At 50.6% G+C, this 26,150-nt stretch overlaps 1 protein-coding gene and 1 non-coding gene across 3 annotated transcripts in view; both read left to right on the top strand.

Annotated features, from left to right (window-relative positions):
- TRERF1 (transcriptional regulating factor 1) overlaps positions 1–22,774 on the top strand; it is a 36,493-nt gene extending 13,719 nt beyond the window's left edge. For both annotated transcript variants that reach the window (XM_023746311.1, XM_014447439.1), the window contains exons 10-14: positions 7,160–7,248; positions 9,749–9,862; positions 16,323–16,526; positions 18,889–19,100; positions 22,220–22,774. In XM_023746311.1, the coding sequence (XP_023602079.1) occupies positions 7,160–7,248; positions 9,749–9,862; positions 16,323–16,526; positions 18,889–19,100; positions 22,220–22,544 (944 nt within the window). In that variant the 3' untranslated portion in view covers positions 22,545–22,774. The remainder of the gene's footprint in view (positions 1–7,159; positions 7,249–9,748; positions 9,863–16,322; positions 16,527–18,888; positions 19,101–22,219) is intronic.
- Positions 11,363–11,495, top strand: LOC111823749. Its single transcript, XR_002826831.1, has one exon. It is a non-coding gene; the product is annotated as a small nucleolar RNA SNORA42/SNORA80 family (small nucleolar RNA).
- Positions 22,775–26,150: the final 3,376 nt, after the last annotated feature.

Here is a 26,150-nt window from a genome sequence, read left to right as displayed (position 1 = left end):
CTCAAGGCTTCCTGGGGTAGCTGATGGGGCAGCCGTGTGTGTGGGGCACTGCTGAGTGTTTGTCTGTCTGGGCTCCTGCCCCTTGTGGGTGTGCCAGAAGCTGGGTAATAGGGGACCGTGCCTGCGCATGTGGCAGGGAGCCCGTGCGTCTGGGGAAAGGGGCGTGTGGGATGCAGCAGCGAGGCAGCAACGCGCAGCAGCCCCTCTGCTCTGGAGTCAGTAGATGTGCGTTCAGGTCTTACTTGCACCGTTGGCCTCTGCAGCCTTCATTTTCTCTCCTGTAAAATGGGGCTTATGCTCCATCTCTGGCTGTGTTTTGTAAAGATTCAAGATAGGATATATAGCCCGGATGCCTGGCATGTTCTAGAGGCAATTATTATTCATTTATCTTAGAGTTACATATTGAGCACTTACTGTGTACAAGGACTATGCTAAGATGAAACAGTGACTAAGACAGACACAGTCAGATTCCTACCTCGTGCAGTGTAGCATCTGAGATGGAGGCAGTTATTAAACAATGGGTTGCACTGAGAGCAGGAGAAATGGTGCATATACGCATATGTAAACAAAACATATATACATATACGTGAGTGTCTCCTGAGGGTTAGATTACCGGTGGCATCACCAATAAGAGGGAGGGAGAAAGCACCTTTGAGCGCTGAATGGAGTGAGCATCATGACAGAGAAGGAAACAGTTTGGGGAGCCTAAGAGATGACACATGAGTCAGCATTTTATTCCCATTAACTTGTAAACCCATCCATTCTGAGGGTCCCGACAAACCCGCCTGGGTTCTGTCTTTCAGAGGGGGCTGGACCCTCCAGTGCCCCTTGATTATTCATCATTTGTTTGTGTCCTTGGTGCCCTGGGCAGACCCTGCATAGGTAGATGCTAAGTACCTTAGTGGGTTTGGGGACCTCAGAATACCTTTTCCAGTCCTTGGTCCAGACGGCCAGGTAGGCCTGCGGTGAGGGCTGCTTTTCAAATACTGGAGCTCCCAGTGGGCATCCTGTCGCCACCACCATTTGCCTCACTTCACCTGCTCCTCTCATGCGTTGGCCTTCCTGCCTGTCATCTCAGGGTAGAGAGGCCTCAGAAGCCGCTCGCCTGAGCACAGCAAGCCCAGCACACAGCCCACCGCTGGAACTGGGCCAGGGACAAAATAGACACAAGGGATCAGAAAGCCATCATTGAACCAGTGGCCTACCCAGCCGTCTCTTAATATTGTCTCCATCATTTCCTGCTGGGTGTCTGCCCGAGAGCGGGTAGGAAGATGTGGGCGTTCTCCCTAATCTGCCAGTGAAACAGTGTGATCCTCTCCTAATTCCAAGTATCAGTCGCTAGACCCTGACAGGCTGTCCAGCCTCCTGGAGCCTCAGCTTCTTTGCATGGCAGGTGAGACGGTTGGTTGATGAGAAGGAGCTTCTGAGCCATCCGCAGGGAGATGCAGCTGCTCTGGGCCCCCAGGCTGGTCAGCTCCAGCTGTGAACAGCCTCACCTGAGACCCTCATCCCCTCCAGTTCTTCCCACTGTGCCAAGCAAACATTGTTATTTTTTATGTGTGACATGACATCAAAAAGGTTAGAAAGCTGGGGACTAGAAGCCACCCTCCACCCCAAACAAAACAAAAACGCTAAGATAATACCAAGAACTTTGAAATGAGAGGGCCCTACACGCTGCTGAAATGAATCGATCTGTTGGGGTTGGGGGTTCCCAGCTAACCTTTACCCAGCCCCTGCCCCAGCCCACAAGCAGACCGGGAAGGACCCCATTTCTTCCTGGAATTATTTCTCCCCTTGGAGGCAAGAGAGGTGAACCTGCGGTGTGAAGGGCTGGTATCTTGCCAGCTGTGTGTCCCCGAGAAAAGAGTGCTCATCTACGTCCGCCCGTCCTTTGCCTTCTCCAAGAAGTGACCCAGACTGGACCCCGTGGAACCTTCTAGAATTATGAGCAAAAAGGGCAGAGGTCACTGGTCTGTAAAGTCTGACCTGACTCCATTCCCTTAACATTTCCCTTCCAAGCCACAGGGAAGGCCTCAGGACTTACCCCTCACATGCCCAACTCCCAGCCACTCCCTCCCTGCCCCCTCCTTATGTGGCTCCGGGTGCTGGGTAATCCCACCCCTGTGGCCCCCCCTGCGTTGGCCTCTGTGCCAAGCCCCATGGGGCTGCTCTCCGGGGGGACTGTTGTCAGCTCCCTTCCTCACTGGGACACCATCTCCTGGGTGTCCTTTGGCTTCTGTCTCTGTGGCTGTGGCCAGTGTCCCCCACCCTGACTCCCGTTCTCCCAGTTGTCCTGAGAGGTGGCTACGGCGGATCTCCCAGGCTGCCTGTGCCCCGGAGGGAAGGCAGAGAGTCTGCTCAGGGAGGGAGGCTGTACATTTGGGGGAGATAGACAGAGACACAAGCCTGTGGAAATCACTTCTCTTACTTGACTCATGCCCTTCCCTTTCCCACTCCAGCCCAAGAAATTCAGTAAGAAAAGGAAAGAGTGACTGATGCAGGGGCTCAGGGGAGACACTGATGTGGGTGGGCAGCTCGCCCAGGTCTAGGGGCTGCGTGCCAGGGCCGGAGGAGCCCTGTGGAGATCCTCAGAGGAAAGTTCGATTGCAGCGGCTCCCTGCGCTCTTTAATCCACACACGGCGCCCAGTCCAGCCCTCTCGGCGCCCTCCACCCAGGTTGGGTAGCAGTTGTTGGCAGCGGCTCCCCAGCGGCAGATGGATTAGGTGGGGAGGGTGTGAGCCTGGTGGGTCAGGGTGGGAAGACGCCTGGTTACAATTAGAGAGCCCGCAGCGTCCTTGGTTTTCCATTGAACTGGCCATTCCTGCAGGTGGGTGTGGAGTGGAGGGGGTGTCAGAGCTGGCCCTCGGCTTCTTGGCCAGCGTTCAACAGAAGCCACTCTCGGCTCCCACCACAGCCCCGCTGGACACTGGGTCCTGAAGCCTGACCTGGCTCAGAGAGGAGGGAGGCCCAGAGGAAATAAACACCCATCGGCGGGGGGAAGCCTGCTCCCTGTCCAGGAAGCTGCCCCAGTTTAATGAGGAGACAGAACGACATACTCAAGAGAATACTTTTCAAGAAACACAGCTGAGATGTCACTTTCCAGGCGTTCCTCACACACGTCTCTAGCTGCAGAGTGGGCCCCTGGAGGGCAGGAGGTGACAACTGTTCCTCTCTCTCTGCCTTACCCAGCCCTTGTAAAGAGCTGGGCTAGTGGACAAGCTCGAGTTCTGGAATCGGATTGAGGCCTCCCTCCGCGTGCCTCCGGAGGGAATGTGGGAGCAGCCGCTTCACCCTGCACCCCTAAACAGTTATTCAGCCTCCACACACGATGGAAAACTTCTCGCGGAAGTGAAAATCTGGTGTAAAAACAGCCCTTTTCTACAATGAATATCTTCCTTACATAACTCTAATAACAGTGTCAGTAAAAGTTGTTCATCTTGAAAGGAAGACAGGAAGGCCCTCTTGAAGATGCCGTGCCCAGACTTCTCCTCTCCGTGTCCCTTCAGTCGCTGGGAATTGCTATGGATTGCCCCAAATTTAGCCTCAGTCCGGAGCCTGTCTCCCGGCAACGCACACTGAGAACATTTTTCCTCTGGATACTGTTCCAGCGCCAGTTTCCTCCAGTTAATTAGGCTCTTTGTAATTAGCCTTAATCGTCTTGTTAGGGGCCCCTGCTGATAATAGCCCGAGAGCCAGGAATCTCAGGTAGAACAAATGAGCGCTGGGGGCTGTCAGCCCCTCACTGTGTGCCTGCTGCGTGGACAGCGGGGATCTGAGAGGAAGGCCAGCGGAGGATTTGAGGCGGCCCCCTGCCTCGCTTTTGCATTTCCTCCTGGACTTTGTCCAAGATGCACAGCCCAACCAAGCAGGGCTGGCTTAGAAAACCTTGTCAGAGAATGAGGAAAGCGCTCCTCTGTCAGAACAGAGACTGCAGGGACGAGCGATGCCTGAGCTTCTCCTTGGCGATCCGGGGCAGGGAGTGGAAGGCTGGGGGTTACGGGTGGCCAGGAGGAAGGCTGTTGCTCATTCATACGCAGAGCAGGGAACACTGGCCAAGCCCCGCTGTCTTCCTGAGTGCCGCTCATGCAAGGGTCACAGGAGACAGCGTGTGTCCCATCGCTACAAGCCAGTGAAGGTGTCCAACATTTCCCTCGGGACCAAATGCTGTCAGTCACAGAGCGCCTGTCCCGATCCCCAGGTCACAAGAGAGGAAACAGACTCGGAGAAGTTAAGGAAACTTGCCTGGGGTCACAGGAGGAGTGAGTGGCAGAACCAGGTCCACCGCCTCTGGTCTCCTGATGAAAGTCACCCCTTTGTGTCACAGCTCAGCGACATTATTTGGGGAGCACGCATTCAGGTGTTATATTTGTATAACAGGCTCTAACCTGGAAATTCAGTCCGGCCACCCAGGGGTGGATTCTCAGCCCTGGTGCGGATCCCGGGACCAGGAGGCCTCTGCCTGTCGATTCGCAGCTGTCTGCTCTGAGCGCGTGCTCCCTGCCCCCCGCTGCAGCCTGGGAATGGGAGGGTGACCGAGGACGGCGTGACAGGGCAGACTTCCAGCCCAGGGCCTGGGTGCGGAGTGGACACTCTGAGATGGGGAAGACTGAAGACCCCGCCACAGGGCAGCAGCTCTAGCACCACAAGGAGTCGCACGAGGCTTGAGGATCCTCCGTAGCAGATGGTCCAGGAAGTCCCCTCCCCTGTGTAGGGTTGCAGCTGGCGAGCCATTTGGGGACATGAAGGGGCAGGCTTCTCACAAGGAGACAGACAGACCTGGGAACTTAACATGGCTGCGTGGGCAGTAACCAAGTGTGAGCCCCGCGTGGGCTGGAGGAGCGTATCCACCGGAGAGACGGCGCTGGCCAAGGCAGGCTGGGTGGCCCTGCTCGTGTCTCACCAGGTCTTAGCTGGACTCAGACTTGGGAAATGTACGGTCTGGCTGACCGTGGGAAGGATGCTCGTTGACCTAGTTAGGGGTTTTCATCAACAGAATGTCCCTGGTTCCCCATCTGAGATGCAACCCAGAGCTGCACAGACCCTGGGCCTACAGCCGGGCAGCACATCCGCCTCTTTAGAAACTTCCCCAGGACTCGGCTGCTGTGACACGTCCCCGTCATGATCCTCTTCCACCGTCATTGCTCTGAGCTCTCTCTATTTTGATGGACACCTGAGAGGATCCATGACTCCTCTTCGGTTGGTCCTCTACATTGCTGGTTCATCCTTTCTGCCTTTCCGTCTCTGCCCCTGGGTCGGGGGAGCATACGGGAGCTGGGACCCCAAGGCCTGGAATGTTGGACAGAATTTGAGGAATGGCGATGGGCCTGCTCCAGGGCCCAAATCCCGCCACCCTCCTCCGCTCACGCCCACTCCTGCAGAGCTTCTCCACCCGCCTGCCTCTCCTCTCTGTGCGGTGGCTCTCACAGCCGGGGGTGCCCCGGCCTCCAGAACCTACGGAAGACGCTGCCTTCTGCTGAGGATGAATCGGAAAACTGCTTTCCTTCTAGAAGTAAAGAAATCAACCAAGTCCGTTGATGGCCCTGATTTCTCCGGGGGTTGAACCAGCCCAGCTCTGGAGAGCATATTCTGAGTCAGCACTCAGAGCTCTTGGCCTGAGGCCCCACACGGAGGGTGTTTATTCCAGAAATCTGAGTGTACATCACTAAGTCACGGACTCCAGGATCGTCAACCCCTGCCTGCCCAGGGTGGTTTCACCGGATTCACTAATTTTGGCTGGATCTTCCCAGCGAAGAAGCAACTCAGGTTTCCTGTACTTCAGCCCCATCAGTCAACCATAGCAAAGTGGAAACCTTGGGCTTGTCCTGGTTGGGAGGAAAAATAGCATGGTTTGGGGAATTACAGCTTCGAGCAGTAGAGGAATGTCAAAAACGCATCCGCGTACCAGCCAAAGAATTAGAGATAGGAGACTTCAATCAACCTGAAGAGTGAGGCTGATTTTCTGCAAAGCCCCTAGAAATAGGCCTTATGTCTTGCCCCAGAGAACCCAGCACCATTCTCTACAACCATCTGCATATGCTGCTTTCTCCTTTAGGGAGGAAATAGACATGAATGTCAAGTTTAGCCAGCAAGGCAGATGCACCAGCCCAGCCTCGCGGGGCCTCTTCCTCGTTGGTCTGCAGGTCTATCAGGAACTGATCCCACTCCCCCAGCATCATCTGCTCTCCCTCTGCGGCAGCCCTGTAGTTGAAGCACACTGGATTGCTGCTTATTCCTCGAACCCCTCCATTTCCTCGGCTGTACGCTGGGTATTGGTAATACCCATATTGGTTGTTGGTAGAACCAAATGACTAATTTCTGTGAAGTACTTAGAACCTGGCACATCGTAAGCATTTTAGAAATGTTAGCTTTTTCCCCCAGCACAGCTTCTTACATGTAGTAAACACCTAATAAGCATCTCTTGAGTGGATGGGTAGATGAAGGAAGGAATGAAATGCATCCTCTCGTTGCTTGCCCCTGGCTTTGCACACACACTTCCTCTCCCCGGAATTCCCTTCCATCTCCTTGCCCGACTTGCTTCTGTGTCCCTGGAAACTCCACTCGGGTGCCCCGGCCCTCACCTGAGCGTGTGCTCCTCCTTGGCGCCCCACTGGCACCTGACTTCTACCTTCCTCGTTGCGGTCATCACCGTGCGTGCAGTGGCTTCCTGGTTTGCCTCCCCCCTGGACTGTGACCCTCCGGGGGGTGGAGACTGCTGAGTCCACCACATTGCAAGGAGCACTTGCTACGGGAATGCCTGCACTCGTGAACATCATCATGATATAAAAACTGGAGCTAAAATGTGTCAAGCGCGCACTGTTTCCCAGTTCCTAACCTAGTCACTCTGTGCATTGTCTTTAACCTTCATAAATATCCTAAAAGTGGGGACAATTAGAATTATTCCCCATTTGTTGGTAACAGAAGTGAGTCTTAGGGTCAGTAATGTGCTAAGATCAAGGCCACAGCTAAGACCGGCCCTTACACTGCACTGGCTTTTTGTTCAGAAGGGAGTTTGATGGATAGTCTGTTATTTGTTGAACAGTTTCGTTCTGTACCTTAACGAAGCGAACCAGCCACTAAGGTGGGGAGACCCGTGAAGCTGGAACGGCAAAGTGGGGAGAGCTGTGAGCCATTCTTAATGAAGCGTGTGTTTTGTCGTAGGTTCGGACAAGTGGACCTCCCTAGAAAGAAAACTGTTTAACAAAGCACTAGCCACTTGCAGCAAAGACTTTATTTTTGTACAGAAGATGGTAAGCATGCCCTTTCCTGTTGCTCACTTGAAACCGAATTGTGTAATTGTCCATGGAAAAATATGTAGAAGGATTTGGTTCCTGGCCTCATGCTCTTCTAAGGGTGTCTTCCACCCCTGGCTGGGGAAGGGTGGCATGGCCCCAGTGTCCCGGTGGGGAGGGGGGGAGCATAGACTATTTGAGAGTGATGGGGGTTTATTTATATCTTCATAAAAATGTGTCATTTATGCATTCTTATTGGAATAAATAGAACTGGGGCCTCTGAGTCACAATTAACATAATTTATTTCATGGGCATTTGACGACTCTGTCATGTTTCTGACAGAATTTTTTTCTGGGAAATTGGAGAAAGGAGATGTGCCCTACCCCCAACCAGTAGTTTCTGGTGTTGGGCCCCTAATCATAATGACAGTAATAGTAAAAATGATGCTTTACTTATATATACAGCACTTCACAGCAAAATGGAACTCTTGCACATACTAGTAGCCGCGGTAGCACTTTATGCAGCAGGTGGCAAACCTAATCGGCCTTACGTGGCTCAGAGGTGGTTTAGGCTAGAAGTTAAAATGACTCTAAGTGGGTTCAGCAGATCGCTGAGTGACGGAGCATGTTCATTACGTGCTCATGAAGGTGTTCAGGTCCACAGAGAATGGGGTCACAGGTGACAGCTCCCCTGGATCTGAGCTGGGCCAGTGGTACCAGGGGTGAGCTGGGTACATGTCCTTAATTGAGGGCCTTGATGGACGGAGATCTGAATAGGTGGACTTTCTGTCCAGCTGGCCTGTCTCCAGATCTGTATCACTCCCGGCTCCCTGCCCTGGAGGCCACCACATTCTCTGCGCCAGCTCCCTGCTCTGATCTTGAGTCACCTGCCCTAGGCTTCATTCCTTTTTTTTTTTTCCCTCACCCAAGGATATTTTTTCCATTGATCTTTAGAGAGCGTGTGGAAGGGAGAAGAGGATGGGGAGAGAGAGAGAAACATTGATGTGAGAGAGACACATTGACTGGTTGCCTCCCGCATGCAACCCAACCGGGGCTGGGAATCGAACTTGCAACTGAGGTACATGCCCTTGACCGGAAATTGAACCTGAGATCGGGGCTTTAACCATTGAGCAAACTGGCCAGGCCTAGGCCTCCTTCCTTGCAGGCTTCACACCTGTTGACTGAGGATAGATTCATGTGCCGAGCTTGTCAGGAAGCATGGGTTTTTAAGCCAGGGCTCTCTGGGACACTGTCCTCTCCCCCCTTCCCCACCCCCCCCACCCACCCTCCCGGCGATTCTAGTGTAGAAATTCAAGGTATCAGGTGGATGTGAAGGGGCAGCTTTGAGGAGACGAGACTCCTGGTGGTGTCCGGTGTCCTCATCTTACCGTGCGGTGGCCCTGTTCCCGCCCCCAAGGGCACCGCCAGCTTTTCCCTGCCTCCAGAAAACCCACACTATCCAACCGCACTCAGAGCTTAGAGATACATGAACTAAGGAAAGGACTTTTTTCTCTTTAAAACACATTTACCGCCCTAACCGGTTTGGCTCAGTGGATAGAGCGTCAGCCTGCGGACTCAAGGGTCCCAGGTTCAATTCCGGTCAAGGGCATGTGCCTTGGTTGCAGGCACGTCCCCGGTGGGGAGTATGCAGGAGGCAGCTGATCGATGTTTCTGACTCTCTATCCCTCTCCCTTCCTCTCTGTGGAAGATCAATAAAATATATTTTAAAAAAACAACAACACATTTACCTTTCCCCCTTTGGGGCGAGCAGAGCAAGGCTTCTTTCCTGAGAAAACTAAGCTTTTGTCATTATAGCTTTGCCTTACGTTCCTGTTCCATGACTAAGGAACATTCTTCATAGATGGGTTTTGAAGGTCAGCAAGTCAGACACCCAGACACATTCCAGCACGTTTAATGCAAAAGCACGCTGCTTCATGGGTTAAAAGAGGGAATGAGCTCTCAGAGGCCTGACAGGAAAAAGTCCCCAGGCTACACTGTAAAAAAATCAAATTGCAAAACATGCATGTGCTACCTTCTGCGAGGAAAATGGCGGGCAGGACTGTGCTTCTGTGTTTGTTGGTAATATGCATAAAAATGTTTAATTTATGCATCCTATTGGGATAAATAGACCTGGAGCTTCTGATTCACAATTAAAATAACTTATTCATGTCTATTTGACCGATCTATCGTGTTTCTAGCAGAATTTTTTTCTGGGAAATTGGAGAAGGGAAGATGTGTGCCCTCCCCGCTCAAGCCAGTAGTTTCTGGAATTGGGCCCCTCATCGTAGTGACAATAATAGTAAAGAAATTCTGGAATGCTATCCAAGAAATCAGTAAGAGGGGCTATAGCTGTGTTGCCGGGGTGGGGAGTGAGCTGGCTGGCTGGAGAGCAGGTGTGAGAAAGAGATTTCTCTCTGGATACACTTTCTATTCAACCGCTTAAGCCTGCTGCCTGTTACCAAACGAAGTGTTCACCAGAGCTTGCTGCTCAGAGCTGACCTTGCCCCGGCTCCCCGCAGGTGAAGTCTAAGACGGTGGCTCAGTGCGTGGAGTACTACTACACGTGGAAGAAAATCATGCGCTTGGGTCGGAAGCACCGCACACGCCTCACGGAGCTCGCGGATGACTGTATGGTGAGTGAAGCCGCCGAGTCACTGCTTATGCTGGCCCTGCTCCCACCCCACACCCAGGTTAGTAAGCGGCTGCTGTCCGGTTTGGCTTTGCTGCCCAGGTGGCCTCAGGGCGGGGGTGACGAGCCCGCTCCCTGGCGGGATCCAGGTCTGACTTTCTGGTGTAGAGGCCGAGGGAAGGCAGCTTGGGTTCGGCCTGTGGCTGTCAGGAGCCAGAGAGTTAAGCCAGATTGGCCCCAGCCTTGGGTGGGTGGTTTTTTTATAAGCAGGTGCCCTGACCCCCTGGCACACCCCTTCCTCGTCCTTCCCCATCGTGGACGGTGCTGGCCAGAGAACGTGAGGTGCCTCCCAAAGATGAAGGCGCCTCAGCTTGGCCGCGGCTTCCCTGAAGCACAGCAGGAAGGGACGTGACCTCCAGATGGGGCAGGGGACGCTGGGTTATTGAGGAACTGCTTAACAGGGAGTGATCCTTGCAGCCCTCTCATCGCCATGTACCCCTGGTATCGTGTGGCTTTGGTCGTCACTGCCACATTCACCCTTGGGGGGAGCGCTCCTTGTCCGTGTCCGTGGCCAGGGGCAATCCCACCTGCTGTGGAAAACAGTCCCTACCATGTATGTATGTACAAGGTACATGTCTACAACAAATTACTGAACCCCAGCCTCTGTCGCCATCAGGGAACGTGGCTAGAATTCATGAATGGGGTGAATATTTGTCATCATACTTTCATTCCCCATGGTGCCCCAGTATGAGAGTTAGCACATATGTGGGGGGTGGGGGGTTTCTTGAAAAGACACGTTTTTGTGTGTGTTTTAATCTTTATTGTTGGAAGTATTACTGAGGTCCCCTTTGTTTTTTTTCCCATTGACCCCCGGCACCCCGCACCTGCCCTTCCCAGGCTTTGGCCACACTGTTGTCTGTGTCCGTGGGCCATGCGCATAGGCATGTAAGTTCTCCAGTTAACTTCTCCCGGCCACCCACCCACCCCCGCCTTCCTTCTGAGAGTCCTCAGTCGGTTCTTAAAAAGACACTTGCTGTGTGCCAGGCATTGTGCTAGGCGCTTACAAATATGGGCTCGTTTAATCCTCATTCCAACTCCATGAGGTAGAAGACTGAGGCCCAGAGCAACTTCGCTGTGGTCAATGGCTGGGGAGTGTGTTGTCTGAGCCTGGTTCCCTCATGTAATACTTAAGTCAAGTGCAAATTCTCTTAAAGAAATGTAAAAACACGTGGACCCACTCAGAAGCCCACGTTCCTAACTAAGTATCGGACCTAGCTCTGATATTTGCACACATATGTAAATTTATATCTGGACCCAAATATCAGACAAAATAGACATCTGTGGAGTGGAATGGGGTTTCCATTCTTCGGATTAAAGTGGACAGTGTTCTGTAGAGAGGTTTTCCTGCACCAGGGCATTTGTCTGACTGGTTGAAGTAGTGATGTGTTGTAGCAGGATAGCCTTTTGCTCATCTGTGACCTAATGTTGGAAAAAGCGATGTGATGCATGGGTTTGGATTTAGGGCAGGGCTGTCCCCCTGGGTCTCTCGTGGTGCCCCATGCCAGAGCAGACTGTGGCCTTGAACCATTTGCCTGCCTCTACCCCTAGGCTGCAGGCACTGAAGACATTAAAAAATAAAAAGAGCAACGCGGCCTCATCTGCTTCAAGCAACCAAGACCAGTTGAGCTCCCACGGCGTAAGCTGCAATATGTACGGCGCAGGGGGTGACTCCGGGTGTTAAATGGCCTCTGCCCCCCCCCGCCAGGGGAGCATATGTTCTAGCTGGGAAGATGTGGCATACACAAGAGTGTTTAAAGCAACATGCAATGAGAACAGAGTTCTTAGATATGGCCTTAGGCAATCTCTTTCTCATCCAGCTCCACCATTCCTCCGCCAGAGGCTGAGGCCCAGGGAGGGGAGAGGCTTGCCCAGGTCACACCGAGCATTGCTTTGCAAATGGGTCGAATAGACGGTAAACAAGGAAGCACCGAGAATCCTGCCCTTGGAGACCCAGGACCCGGCTCCTAGGCTGTAAATGGAGCAAACGGCTTAGATGATCTGGAAAGTCCCTTCCAACTCTGGAGTGTTCGGGGCTGTCAGAGCCATGTTTTGGAAGAGGCCAAACCAGAGGGTAGGGTTTCTTAGGCAGAGTGGTGTCTCTTGGGCTTGGGTGTTATCAAGTGCCTAGTATAGTGTCTGGCATCACAGAGGCACTCAACAAATACTTGCTGAATGAATGAATGAACATTTTTCTGAGGTGCATAGTAATAATCCCTCTAAGAACTCCCTGGAGGGAGACAGGGTGAGCAGTGATCCTGAGCAGAGGAGTGCTGCTGAGGAAGAAGAGGTTACCATCAAGGCAGAGGCACCATCTTGGCCAACAGGGCTATGAAGTGGGTAGAAAAGCCAGGCCAGCCTATAGCTTCAGGAGCTCTGAGAGGTTGAGCTGGTGCCCGAGGGGCCACACCTTCTTGGGCTTAATCACCAGGAGCCACTATTAAGCTGCATCAGGAGCAACCACGCCCTCATGACCTCTGAGCTTAGGGAGAATAGACAGGTATGTGCAGAGATGACTCGGGCCCACCAAAACAAGAAAACCTTGATCTAAGGCCAGTGTGGTAGCTCTCAGCTCCCTTTGGGGCACTGTGAGGGCTCGGCCTCCTGAGGATAGTTTACAGATGAAAAGTCAGGACTGTGCAAGGACTGGGGAGGGTGCACAAGGCGCTGTCCTAGGGCATGGTCCTGCTCTTTGTCCTCCAAGCCTGCCTGGACACCGGGGGTAGCTCTGCTGATCACGTGTCCTCAGTGTGTTATTAAAGGGACAGATGGCCATTTCCCCACCTTGGAACATGCTCGGGTAGCTTAGGGACGTGTGTGGGGAGAGGGGAGAGCAGGAGAGTTTGTGAGGAACAGCGGCTCTTTAGGGAACCAGCAGGGTAGTCTGCCTTCTGGCCTGAAGCCATCTCAGGCCCTTGCCCCCTCGCAGGCAGAAGGGGCCAAGGTGGTCTGTGTTAAGGAGATGGGAGCAGAGTGCTGACTTCCCCCTCCTGTGCCCTGTCCATTCTCATGATTCCACTCCGGACAAATCTGTGGGTCTGGCTGTGACCAAAAGATAACACAATTCAGGAAACTGACACAGTTAACTGATTTTGGAAGACAGCGGTCAAGGCTCCCAGGGCAAAGCTCATCGTGGTCTATGCACCTTAGGTACCTACATCATGGTCCACCGACCAGGGAACATCCTGCTTCCCTTTGACATGTAAAGGCAGCTGGTCCCAGTGGTTCTGAGAGGCTTAGGATTTCTGTGTTTGGGCTGAAAACCTAAGCCTCCATGTACAAGTGGACAAACGCACGCCTGTGGACATTTGCAGCAGGGCCGAGGGGAGAAGAAGGGGGAGGTTTGGGAATCAGATAGCCCAGGTTTTAAATCTCAGTTCAGCTTCTTTACCAGCCCTGTGACCTTGGGCAAATTAGTTTTCTGGCTAATTTCCTCATTTGTTTGAAAAAGAAAAATTTGGCCTAGCCGGTTGGCTCCATTGGATTAGTGTTGGCCCGCGGACTGAAGGATCCCGGGATTCCAGTCAAGGGTACATGCCCAGGTTGCGGGCTCAATCCCCAGTAGGGGGCGTGCAGGAGGCAGCTGATCAATGATTCTCTCTCATCATTGACATTTCTCTCTCCCTTCCTCTCTGAAATCAATATAAAAACAAATAATAAATAAATAAATAAATAAATAAATAAATAAATAGAAAAAAGAAAAATTTGTACAGGGCTGTTGTGAGAACCCGCAATGTGTGTGGATCCTGACTCAGCAGTCATTCAGTATGTTGTCACCACCATCACCATTAGTGACTGTAACACTCAGATCTGTGTCTTGGAGTAAATATGGGTTGTTGAACATTTGTATTTTCACTTATAAATCTGGAATATTGATAAATGTTTCGTTTCACAGTACATCATAAAATAGCCAACTTGTTGATAAGAAGTTCTACATGTCAGGATTTTTGTCCTCCTATATTTGTATCTCTTAGTCACTTTGGTGAGCCATTTGGCTTAATGATAAATCATTCTGTGAGCATGTATAGATTGCCAATCTATCTAAATTCCTAAGACATATATAATCACAGGACAGTATAATTGAATCTGTAATATTGTGGCTATCTGGAATGTTTCTTCTCAGAGTTCTTTCTCTTTTTTTTTTTTTTTTTTTTACTATTTTATTGATTTTTAGAGAGGAAGAGAGAGGGAGAGAAAGAGAGAAACATCAGTATGAGAGCCATTGGTTGCCTCCAGCACATGCCCTGCCAGGGGTCAAGCCCAAAACCCGGGCATGTGCCCTGACTGGGATCAAACTGCAACCTCTCAGTGCATGGGAAGATGCCCAACCAACTGAGCCACACTGGCCAGGCCTCTCAGAGTTCTTAAGCCAAAAATATGGCACTGTGAAGAAATTGTAATTATAGTAAGTACCACGAAATAATGCCATTGTCATTTAAAATTATTACATAATTTATTTTAAAAGCCAAGCTATAGGCCTTGGGCTGCTTAATAAATTGGTATTTGAGACCACAAAATTCCAGTTCTATAAAGGAATGGAGTGAACCCTTGCAGTTTGACATAACGTGGTTTTAGCTGAAAGTCTTAGGAACTGGAAGATGGAGGATTCATACGGAAATGAGGCCATTTAAATGAAATCAACCTGTATGTTTGTACATTAGTACGAAACCTACAGCTTCTATCATAAATCACTCTGTAAATGTATTAGTCCTACATCTGTACTCACTGAAGTCTTTCAGCAAATGTAATTATTACTAATTAATCCTAATTAACTCACTGGAAACTGGGACTGGTTCTTAAATACACCCTGTTACTACATCATCTTAAATATGCGTATGTGGTATTAAATACAGACACTGCTGACCCCGGGAGGGGAGGGCTACATGCCCCAGATGTGCTGGCATTGTCTTTCTCCCAAGCCCAGTCCAAACCGGAGAGGGGAAGCTGTGGTTTCAGGACCCAGGGTACCACTGCTCTCAGAAATCTTTATTCTTCTTGGGAATTCTTGCTTCTGGGTTCTAAGAATCGTAGGCTCACTCCGGTTACGTCGATGCCAGGGGAAACCAAACTGGAGCCCACAGGCTTTAAGCAGTGGTGTGCAAAGAGGCGTGACAGTGTCAAACCTATGGTGATGGAAGGAGGTTTGACTTTGGGTGATAAACACACAACAATGCATCATAGAATTGTACACTTGAAACCTATATAATTTTATTAATCAATGTCAACCCAATACATTTAATTTAAAAAAAATAAAACTTAATATAAAAAGAGAGAGGAAGGCGGGCAGAGACAAATGTGCTATTGGTTGGGCATGCCTTTCTTTTCCTCGTAAATTGTGGAGGCTGTTTACAGACTATTCAGTGATATGGCCATGTGAAAGCACTTTGTAAACTGTAAAGTGCTATAAAACAGAAGCTGAAACGAGGCTGATGTAACATAGAACTCCCTTTTTCTGGTCCCCAGTCCTTACTGGGCCTGGAGGAGCCAGCATCCGTCACCCCTCCCACCGCCCGAATGAAGATGGAGAGCAGAATGAGGGCGTTAGTTAAACAAGAGGCAGAATGAGGGCCTCCTAGATCCCTGCCCTCCATCCCAACCTGCCCCGGGTGCCTACTCCAAGCTGCTCTGTTCACCTTGAGGAAGGCGTGGGCCTTCTGCTTGATTCCGCAGCTGGTTGCTGTTCGGAAGTGGAGGGGACACGGTAGCAGAGCGGATAAGCATTCATAAAAAATACTTGCCTCTGGAAGGCATTTCTACAAGCTCATGATCGGAGACCAGGATGAGAAAAACACATGATAAATAAAAGGGAATATCCCCTTGCGTGTTCTCTCCTTTTTGCAGTCACTGTGGTTCACTCTGATTCTCTTTCCTGGCGAGATCAGAGCAGGAGCGCATTGGGACACCCGTGTCATGTGCTTTCCCCAGTCAGATCAACATCTCAGGCACCTTGCGTGGAAGTGGGTTACGAGGCCTATAGCACAGATCCCATAGGTCTTGAGCCTCTCTCCACGGGGTCCCACAGTGTTGCTATTGCTTGGAAACCCTCCCCACGGCTCTGGGGACACAGAGGGCAGACAGACCCAAGTGGGCAGCCTTGCCTGGGTTTTAGTCTCGAACCAGGGGGAGAAACTCTACCTACAGAAATCTCTCCTCCCTGCCTTAAAATAGTTTATATCAGTAAGGAGGGACCCAGGGTGGGCGGGACTTCCCTGACTCAGAATTCCCAGCGTCCAGTGAGACAGTACTTCCCACCTCCAGCCCAGGGTTCGATCAGCGTCCCTCGTGCAGAGAGAAGCCGGTGCAGCCCCGCACCCAGCCCCTCCACCCTCTCCTGGCCTGTGGGTTCTGTTCACTAAAAATGCCATTTGGGGACTTTCCCCTTTTTGCTTTTATTGCCTTAACACTAGACAAGTGAAGAAGAAGAAGAGTTGGAGGAGGAGGAGGAGGACCAGGAAGAAGATAGGAAATCCACAAGAGAAGAGGAGGGTGAAGTGCCCAAGTCCCCGGAGCCGCAGCCAGGCCCTGTCCTGGCTCCCGCGGAGGGGCCGCCCCTGCAGGCCCTCGGCCAGCCCGCAGGCTCCTTCATCTGTGAAATGCCCAACTGTGGGGCTGTAAGTGTCCGTGTGTCCTCCCGGGATCGAGGGCCAGGCGTACGGCTGGGCCTGGCTTTGAGATGATGCATTTTGGAAAGGATGCACTTTCTGCCGCAGAAGTTGGGCAGAAAGAGTTCCATGTTGCCATGGCTTCCTGTCCTTTCTCCCGTTGACTCACTCAGCCGGCAGATATTTCTGGACTGGGCGCCCTGTACCAGGCCCTGAGCTACATGCTCAGAGGACACGAAGGAGGTCCCCGCCCCCAGGAAGCGTGAGGTTCCGAACTCGTCGGTGAGCCTTGGCCTCCAGAGCTTACTTCTCCACGCCCTGGTGCCTCCTCACTGCTCTGGGCGAGTCATTCCGGGTCATGCCCTGTCGCATTTAATTGCACTGGGACAGCCCACAGAGAATTATCCTTATGCGGCGTAATTGCAAAGACTCAGCCAAAGTTTATCTTTGTATTCTTTGGGGGAGACGAAGCAGATTTACTAAGCAAAATTAATCATGTAAATAAATAGACTGAAAGGGAGTCTGTGTAATTACTTAACCTTAAGCACATTAGAAGCATCATTTAGCTAAAATAAAACCAGTTCACCATTTGATCACTCCGAGCACTAGAGGAAGGCCTTACAGAACGTGGACCGGCCTGGCCGAAGGCTCCCTGTGTATTTCAAAGGATATTTCTTAAGAGTTGTTTCCTTTGGACGGTCCCCCACTGGTCTGAATTATCGAGCTTTTCCCAAATCAGGTTTCTTAAAGCCAGGCACACCTGGACAGGCGAGTTCTAGAGGCGTCACTCGAAAAAGGAGACTGTTGCTTCTTTCACAAGAAGCCCTGTCTTCCTGGGTGAGCGCCTGTCCTTGCTTGCCCGTTACAGGGAACAGAGTACTGAATGCTGCTTAGTGAGTCTGGGCAGTCACTGAGGTGAAGAAAGAAACAGTCTTTAAAACATGTAAGATCCTAAAGCAGAAATTCACTTGATTTATATTTAAGAAAAAAGGAAAAGGGAAAAAAAAAGTACACACACATATTTTACATTTGTTTTGAAGAGAACATAAGAAATTGCTGGCTTTTTTTAAATGTTTGTATGGAGCTCTTCCATTCAGGGATGATGAAGATGTGACTTCATCACATCTTCACAGTATTTCTGTGTAGATTTGTTTAGAAATTGGATGCTTCCTCAATTCACAGTTTTACTGTAAATTCTTTACCAAGTGGGACATCATCTTTTACGCTTCCCAATCAGAAGGGCTCAGCAGGGTGGATGATGCCTTTTAATAACTTTTAAAAATCACAGGGGGAAAAGTGGTAGTTTTAATCCTTGCCCCGAACCATGGCAGTTTGGGTTGCTAATCAGCAATAGATCTTTTTCCCTGTAAGACCACAAACAGAGCTCGTAAATCTAACAGGGCACGACCACCCACAGCTGGGCAGGTTGGGGGCATCCCACCAGCTGATGTCGGGCTCTTGGAATTCAGGGGTGTGGCTTCCATCCCTTCACAGCAGTGGTTCTCAACTGACTGTGAGAACCGCTGAGCGTTTGGCAATGTCCAAAGACTGTGTCACAGCTGAGGAGGTCCTGCTGGCATCCCACAAGCAGCCCCCACAGCAGTAACCCAGCCCACATGTCGGTGGTGCTGAGCTCGGGAAAGCCTGCTTTATGGCCAGCTTCATAAAACTGTCCAGTCCGTCCCCTGTTCATCATCCTGTAGTGAAACGGGGGGGTCTGAAACGTTGCCTCCGTCATGGGCTGCTGATTGGGAGTTGGACTTCGCATACAGACTCAGAGCAGCCGGACAATGTCTTTCCCAATGTGTTCCTTCGGGTCCTAGGGCTTCCTGGGAGGAGCTGAGCAAACGGGCTCATTTCTGGGGTGCTGGCTCTATTTCCACCAGGGCACCTCTGCTTGTCACTGTGAGCTTTTGAGGAAGACCTGATTTATTTTTGTCCTTTCGAAGTGAAAAAGAAAGGAAAAGGGAAAAGAAAAGAAAAAGATAGTTACTGGTTTAAAAAATAGTTTGAAAGCTGGCCCAACCCCCTCATTATACAGATGGGGGGGAAAATAAGATGGACAGAGGGGAGGGTGGCCCCATAGCACCCCAGTGGACAGGCGCTGCGTCTGGCTCCCAGCCCCGGACTACAGCCGGCAGCTGGGTCCTCCCCACTGCCACCTCGCCTCCCGTCTTCCCGTTAGCACAGCGGTGGGGCTTGGGGTAGCCTAGCATTTGAGGGTGGTGTGTGCCCGAGTTTGCTGTGTCAAGTCCCCGTGCCCTGTCGTTAGACGCTGTTGCAGGAATCTCATGTTTTACCATCGAGTCACTAACAACCCTAATTTCCTTTTCAGGACTGTAGATGTCATGTCACTCCCTTTCTTCCCCAGGTGTTCAGCTCCCGACAGGCACTGAACGGCCATGCCCGCATCCACGGTGGCACCAACCAGGTGACCAAAGCTCGGGGCGCTGTCCCCTCTGGGAAGCAGAAGCCGGGCAGTGCCCAGAGCGGGTACTGCTCGGTGAAGAGCTCGCCCTCTCATAGCACCACCAGCGGCGAGACCGACCCCACCACCGTCTTCCCCTGCAAGGAGTGTGGCAAGTAGGTGGAACTGGACCGGGGACCGGATCTACGTGTGCGATGGGTACTGCGCTCTGTGGGGGCCGGGCCAGGAGGGCCCGAGGTCTCTTCAGTTAGAAAAATAACCTGGGCTCTGAGTTCTCCCTGATGCCACCCAGGGGGTCTGCATGGGGCCTCGGGGGTGTGCACTTTGTCTCTGACTCGGGATTTGGTCATTCTGGTGTCTCACCGCCTAATGAGGGTGGATGTCTTCAGAGAGCAAACCTCTAGTGACCACATTTTACTCTTTTCCAAAAATGTGGGAAGAGTAAAATTTTCCAACTTCTGCCCATCACTCCCAAACCATATTCATTGGCATTGCTCTCTTTGCATCCCTGTGAAGTTTGAGAATGGCTCTAAGACACCTACTCAGGAACTCTGTAGCAGAGATGGCTTGCCTTCCCCTGCTGTCATTCCTGTGCCCAGGCAGACATCACCAATCAATCGCTGCACTTGTGCTACCACTGTAAGACAAGACTTCAAACCCTTTTCATCATAATGCTTCAAGCGGGCCCAATCAATTGATCAGAGGTGACTCGTGAGAGCACCTATTTAGCATCCCTGCCCTTTTAAGTATGATTTAAAAGGACAGCGAAGAGGGGGAAACTGACAGTGGGTAGTAATAGTAACGGCTCGCATTTACTGAGCACTTATTTTGCCGTATACTTCATGTGCATGAGCTCACTGAATCCTCACCCAGCAACTCCAAGTTTTTATACTCGTTTTACAAATTTGGGTTGAAAGTTAAGAGCCCTTAAGAGCCGAACTGGGATTTGAACCCGGCTGTGTTCAAATGCAGAGCCCGGCTCCTGACCCCTGCTCCCTCCTGCTGGCTTGCACTGTTCATTTATTTACTTTAGAGAGAAAGTATCATTGGTGGTAAGATGCACACGGTTCCCTCCCACCGCATCCAGTACAGAATTCCAGTTCACTCCCCAGTGAGCCTGCCCGACTGGGAGGGGTCAGGTGAGACGCTATGAGTGACATCCTTTAGGACCCTCGCCGAGTTTCTCTTCCCATATTCTCCAGTGCCTCACACGTGAAGAGTGATATGACCGGGAGAGATGGCCACCAGGTAGCTGCTGGAACTCTACCAGGAAAACACCCCTAGTTGGGTGAACGAGGCCAACTTTACGATACACATTCTCGTGGGATATTTCGGGGAACTTACTAGTAGCTGCCCCTTATCAGGCATTCACTCCCTGCCTGCCACTCCTTTCAAGGATGTTTGCACGTGTTGGTTAATTCACAGGAGTCTTGTGAAGTAGGTCCTTTTAGTAGCTTCTTTTTTATAAGCAGAGACACAGGGCACAGAGAGGCTAAGCGGTGTGTCACGGTGCATAGCTGAGTGGAGATCGACAGCAGGCAGGCTGGCCCGACCCAGGTTCTTAGCCCCTGAGGACACCTGACTGCTCAGCAGCCCCCACCAAAGGGAGCTGGAGCCAGCGGCGCGCTCCCTCTGAGAAGCGCAGAGGTGGGGCAGGCGGGTTTAGGCACCAGTCCCCTCCTCTCTGCTCTGATGTCCTTCGGAGCCAGGGTGTGCTGTCATCTTCGCGTCACGGGGAAGAAGTGCCCCTGCAATGATCATTAGGGTTATTGGCTTGAAATAATGAACCTCCTGGGGCTGACTCCTCACCTCCCACCTGCTTGCTTTGGGGCGGTGGGGGTGGGGGTGTCGGGGTCTCGCCAGTTTCCTCTGAGAGGAGACGGCACTTCCACTCCTCTGCTCCCGCAGGGTGGAGACAAAGGGCATTTTAACAAAAATCGTGTTTCGAGCTTTCCGGCTCTTCCAGGGACATCTGGCTCATCTTGTCTTTATGTTGCTTGGAACCCTTTCCTACCTTAACTCCAGTAAAGATTTATATGGAAAATAGAAGTAGTTTCTGTGTTTTTTCCCAACTGGGAATAACATCAGGCAGATGGTTGCAGAATGCCTTTTAGCTGCTGAAATTCAGTTTTCCGTGTGTCCAGTTGTGATTCATCAACTCTGACTCTGGTCTTAGGAATCAGCTTTGATTTTTTGTTTTTGTTCTTCCCTCCTTTAGGAGCTCAGCAATGAGTGTAGAGCATTTACGCTGTCCCCGCTCCATAAGTAGGCAGTCTCACCTCTAGGCAAGCTTTCTGAAAAAGATCCCGATGGGGCACGTTAACATGAAGGCCGGACGTGGCTGTGTTGCAGTAAAACTTTCTTTACAAAACCGGCAGTGGCTGGCCGCACTGGGCCCGCTGACCGTAGTCTGCAGCCCTCTGATCCCAGGGTTTCTCAGCCTCAGCACGGACATGTGGGTCTGATCGTTTCTTGTTTGTGGAAGTGCGACTGCCCTCGGCACGGTAGGATGCTTAGCATCATCCCTGGCCTCTGCCCACTGGAGGCCAGGAGTAACTCCTCCCATAGTTGTGACCATCAGAAATGTCTCCAGACATTACCAGATGTTCCCTGGGGAGCAAAGTCACCCCCAGCTGAGAACCACTGTTTCATTCTTAAGGAAACAGTAGAAAACAATGATAATCGGCCAACAAGAAGGGGTCTCAGGTGACAAAGACTGGTGGCTGCAGCTCAGAAATCAGGTACAGTAAGGACAGAGGGGCCATAGGCTTTGGTCACACAGAGTTACTGGTGACCTTGAGAAGAGCACTTAGGCTGGAGTGGAGGGGACAACAGTCCAGTAGGTGCAGATCCTGAAGAATTCTGACTGCGGAAGAACAGGGCTGGAGGCGGGGGCGGGGAGTGATGGGTTGTTTCTGATGGGAACCACCGGAGCTCAGTGGCATGGCTTGGGGACTCTCAGGTTGGTCGAAAAGGCTTGGTTAGTGATGGACAGAGAGAGGGCCTGTGTTCCAGACCACAGATGGACAGGAAGGCCTTTGAGGGTTTTCCCACAAGAAGGAGGCCTGACACACCGTAATGTGTCTCTGTCCCCACCCCCTTTCCTTGCCATGCTTTGAGAAGACAGAGGAGAGGTGACAGGTCCCAAGAGGAGGAAGTCCTAGGAGCTCAGGAGCCGAGGACCCTGTCAAAGCCAGCTCAGACAGAGGTCCGCCACGCGTCCCCTGTGCTCGGACCTCCTCAGTCTCACACGCTGCTTTTTCTTCACGTTTAGAGTCTTCTTCAAGATCAAAAGCCGAAACGCACACATGAAAACGCACAGGCAGCAGGAGGAACAGCAGAGGCAAAAGGCTCAGAAGGCGGCTTTTGCGGCGGAAATGGCAGCCACGATCGAGAGGACTACGGGGCCGGTGGGGGCGCCGCGGCTGCTGCCCCTGGACCAGCTGAGTCTGCTCAAGCCCATCAAGGACGTGGACATCCTCGACGACGACGTTGTCCAGCAGCTGGGAGGCGTCATGGAAGAGGCCGAGGCCGTGGACACCGATCTCCTCTTGGATGATCAAGACCCCGTTTTGCTTCAGGGGGACACGGAACTGTAAAGGCCTGCTCGTCACTCAGAGAGGGCGAAGCTCGCGGCCTCCTCCGTCTTCACGCATCAGGAAGCCTGGACTGCCTGCTTGTTCTGTAACCATTTTAAACTACCTGTTTAAAAAATGGTCGTTTTATTCAGGTTTAGAAGAAAAAAAAATCCAGTTTCTTTTCCTTTTATTTAAATTTGTTTTCTTGTGGGAGGTTGGGGGGAATAAATAATTGGCACAACTCTCTGTAAGAGGTGTTTCGTCTGGGCTACATTCCCGTGAACTCACTCCTGCCAGGGGGTGAGCCTGATGTTGATGTTCTTTTGCTTTCAGATGTCAACCCTCCCGACTGCCTTTTGTCCCAAAGCGTGCGGTGCGTGTGCGTGTGCGTGTGTCCGTGTGAAGCAGGCTGCCCTCCTCTTGCTGGGGCCTTGGGCCATCCTTTCCTACCGAGAGTTATTTTGGTTCCGCTCTGACCTCACTCTGTAGCGCGCCGTGAACTTGGCGTCTTCGCCGGGAGACTGTGCTCGCGGGTAGCTTTCCAGAGAGCTAAGGAAGCCCTCGTGCCACGCTTGCCTCTGCACACACGTCCTTTGAAGAGCTGGCCAATGGGAGAGTAAGTTTGCTCGCTGCCTTGCCTGGCACTTGGCCTGTTCCTAGGAACTGATTGCCGCACGGTTTCGGGCTCGCGCTCCCCCGAGGGGAGTCGCTGAAGACCTGGTCCACGGAGCAGTGTGGCGGCCTCTTCCGTGCTCACTGTGGGTGGGCAGAGCTGTGTTTCCGTGAGCGTGCACTCGAGGTCCATCTGGAAGAAAATAACCCCAACTCTTTAGTTGCCGGGGCTGTTTGTAGGGAGGGTGGTTGAGAGGCACACATGGAAGTCCCTGGGAGGCCAAGAAGTGTTCTTTTGCCCAAAAACTAGATGGGAAGAGCCCGTTCTGTTTTTGCAACACTGCTAGTGGTCAGTGGAGTTCTGAAACGACTCTGTGCCATTCCGAAGTCCTGTGAAACCTCACTCACTTGGGACTTTGCTGTAACTCGTCTGTGCTGGACCGAAGTTTATCTTGATGCTAACCGTGAAGAAAAGGGTTTTCTAAGAAATTTGATAGCAAATTCAAGGGATGTAGCACTAAAGGCCAACAAAAATGGTTTCGCATACCACTTTAGCTACAATGTTTGCATTCAAACAATGAATGTGTTCGTTAGTCATTTACCAAAGCACTTCTACAACCTTCCAAGCCACATAACTCTGCCTCCTCCCGTTTCGTCCCTGTCATCAGGGTTTCTGTTTGTACTTGAAGGTAATAAACCTGTAATCCTTCAAAAATGCCATGTAGCTCAGGCTTTGAGCTGAGTCAGACGGACCTGTCCCACTGCTGGGGCAAATGAGCGCGCCTTCAGACGGGACAAGGCCCGGCACAGAGAGGACCGCTCTGGTGGGGAGGGCGCCCTGGAATGTGTGACTCCCGCCCCAGGTAGGCTAGTTCCCCAGCTCCTGTGGGTGTGGCCATCATGCCGGGGCCGCTCTGCTGGCATGTTAATAGCTTAACATTAGAGGCAGTATCAGCGGACGCATGAGGATAAGTTTGTCTCTGCAGATGCATTTAGCACATATTCATGGCCCTCGGCGGCCCCACCCAGGCAGTGTTCTCTGAATCTCAGGAAAGCCAAGGGCAGAAGATAAATACAAAGGTTCTTTTCATTTCAATCGTTCTGTTTTCAGAAAAGAGATCTTGGAAGTTTCCTTTTTCTTTAGGGGAAAACGAGGTGTTTTATTTGCTGCCGTTTCAGACAGGTCATTCTCGTATGTTCTGAGCCCAGACCTGCCTGGGCACTGCATCACCTTCACGGCAGAGCTGTCTCAGAACCATCCCAGGGCAACACTGGCCGATGGCCCCTGTCCCAGTGACCACTCCCCTCTGCTTGCGGATGTCTGAGAGTGATTCTGGAAAGGTTCTGCTATTGGGATGTACGAAAGCTTATCTAACAAAGGAGCCAACACCCAGAAAAATGTTTATAAAGCAAACGTATTCGTTATGTTTGGAGACTTGCCCAGCCGTTCCAGTTTTAAACATGAAAAATAAACTTGAGTTGCCAAGGCAAAAAATATAATGCACAATATAACTTTGATTTCCCATGCAGTATAGTGTAAGCATTTTTTGACTTGAAATAACCAAAGAACTCCTCCTTAATGAGACAGTTCAAATTCCTGAATTAGTATTTTTGGACAATATCAACTTAAAAAGAATTGACTTCATAGTAGAACATTGTGCTTTTTTTTTTTTCTCTCTGAAACGATCCTGCCTGCATGTATGTGTTGTGTTTTGGCTTTCCCCCAGCCTTCCCCACCCCAGAGAACTCTTCCTGAAGGTCAAAGTCTTCAACATGGTTACTGTTTACTATCAGATGGTTTTTCATTAGTGAATTTAGATCTCTTTGAGAAAGCTTGTATATAAAAAGTTAACAGATATATTTTATGGAAAAACCCATCTTATTTTCAAATATATTTAACTGCTGTTATATTTTATTAGAGGAAGGTTGTAAATATTTTCTAGGAGTTCTATTGTAAAGAAAAGTATTTTTGAAAAAAAATTAATGTAATAAAAACGAAAACATTTTTAAATAGTGGTTGTGATTGCTTCCTGTTCTGGCTTTGTTATGTTCTATTCTCAGCAGATGACTTGCATGCCTTCCCATTTCAGGATGTAATTTATTCAGGTTTGCACTATAAGTTGACATCATAATATCTAGTGTGCTTAACTGTATTTTCCCCCCCGGAATGCAGGTCCCTTGGTCCATATCAAGAGCACTATGTATAGCATATTCATAATTTTTCTTTTGTAATGTGTGTATTTTTAATAAGGATTTTATGTAACATTTTGGCAAAAAGAGGACAGTATTTTCTAGTGATTTTATAATACGTTTTGCTAAAAATGTTTCTTCCTAGGTCAGTTTTTGTTAAAAGGCGAACCAAAAGTCTTATTTTACCAGGGGTTTAAAAAAAAAAAAAAGTTTGAAGCTTGAAAGCAAAGTTATATTTAAACATCACATGTAACAAAAAATAAAGACGTTTTATAGACTTGTCCTAAAAAGGTGCATTCCTTTAAAACAAAAGCATCTGGGCATTCCATGCTGGTTTCCCCCCAAGCGATAGCATTTTCTTTAAATTATCACAATATTTATTTTCAGAAAGAGAGCCAGGAGAACTCCACTGCAAAGGTTCCGGTCAGGAGCCCCAGAAATGTGTGCAGTTCCACTCAAGAGGCATTCTTCAACTAGAGATGTAAGCAGATAGCCACTGTCTTATTTATTTGTGAAAACCTGACTCAATATATTGCATCAGCTGCTCTGAAAATAAAATGTTACCTTTCTGAGTTTCATTTGGCTTAAACATTCCTTATTTTCTAGCCACGGAAATGACTTCTCAATGCCGGATAGATGCGAATTTGCCTGTTAGTTGGCTTCTCTAGACCCGTTAGAAGTCTGCTGGTCAGATTTAATGTTCACTAAAGTGCCCGCCCCCACCTGGGAGGCCGGACAGAGAATTCTGTACTCAAACAGTGATGAGTTGGTGTCTCTAACCACTAGGGCTCGTAGTCACACAGGATCTCACAGTTTGCATGCATT

The sequence above is a fragment of the Myotis lucifugus genome, unplaced genomic scaffold (assembly GCF_000147115.1).
Source record: "Myotis lucifugus unplaced genomic scaffold, Myoluc2.0 scaffold_653, whole genome shotgun sequence".
Lineage (NCBI taxonomy): Eukaryota > Metazoa > Chordata > Mammalia > Chiroptera > Vespertilionidae > Myotis > Myotis lucifugus.
This window is presented reverse-complemented; position numbering and strand designations above follow the sequence as displayed.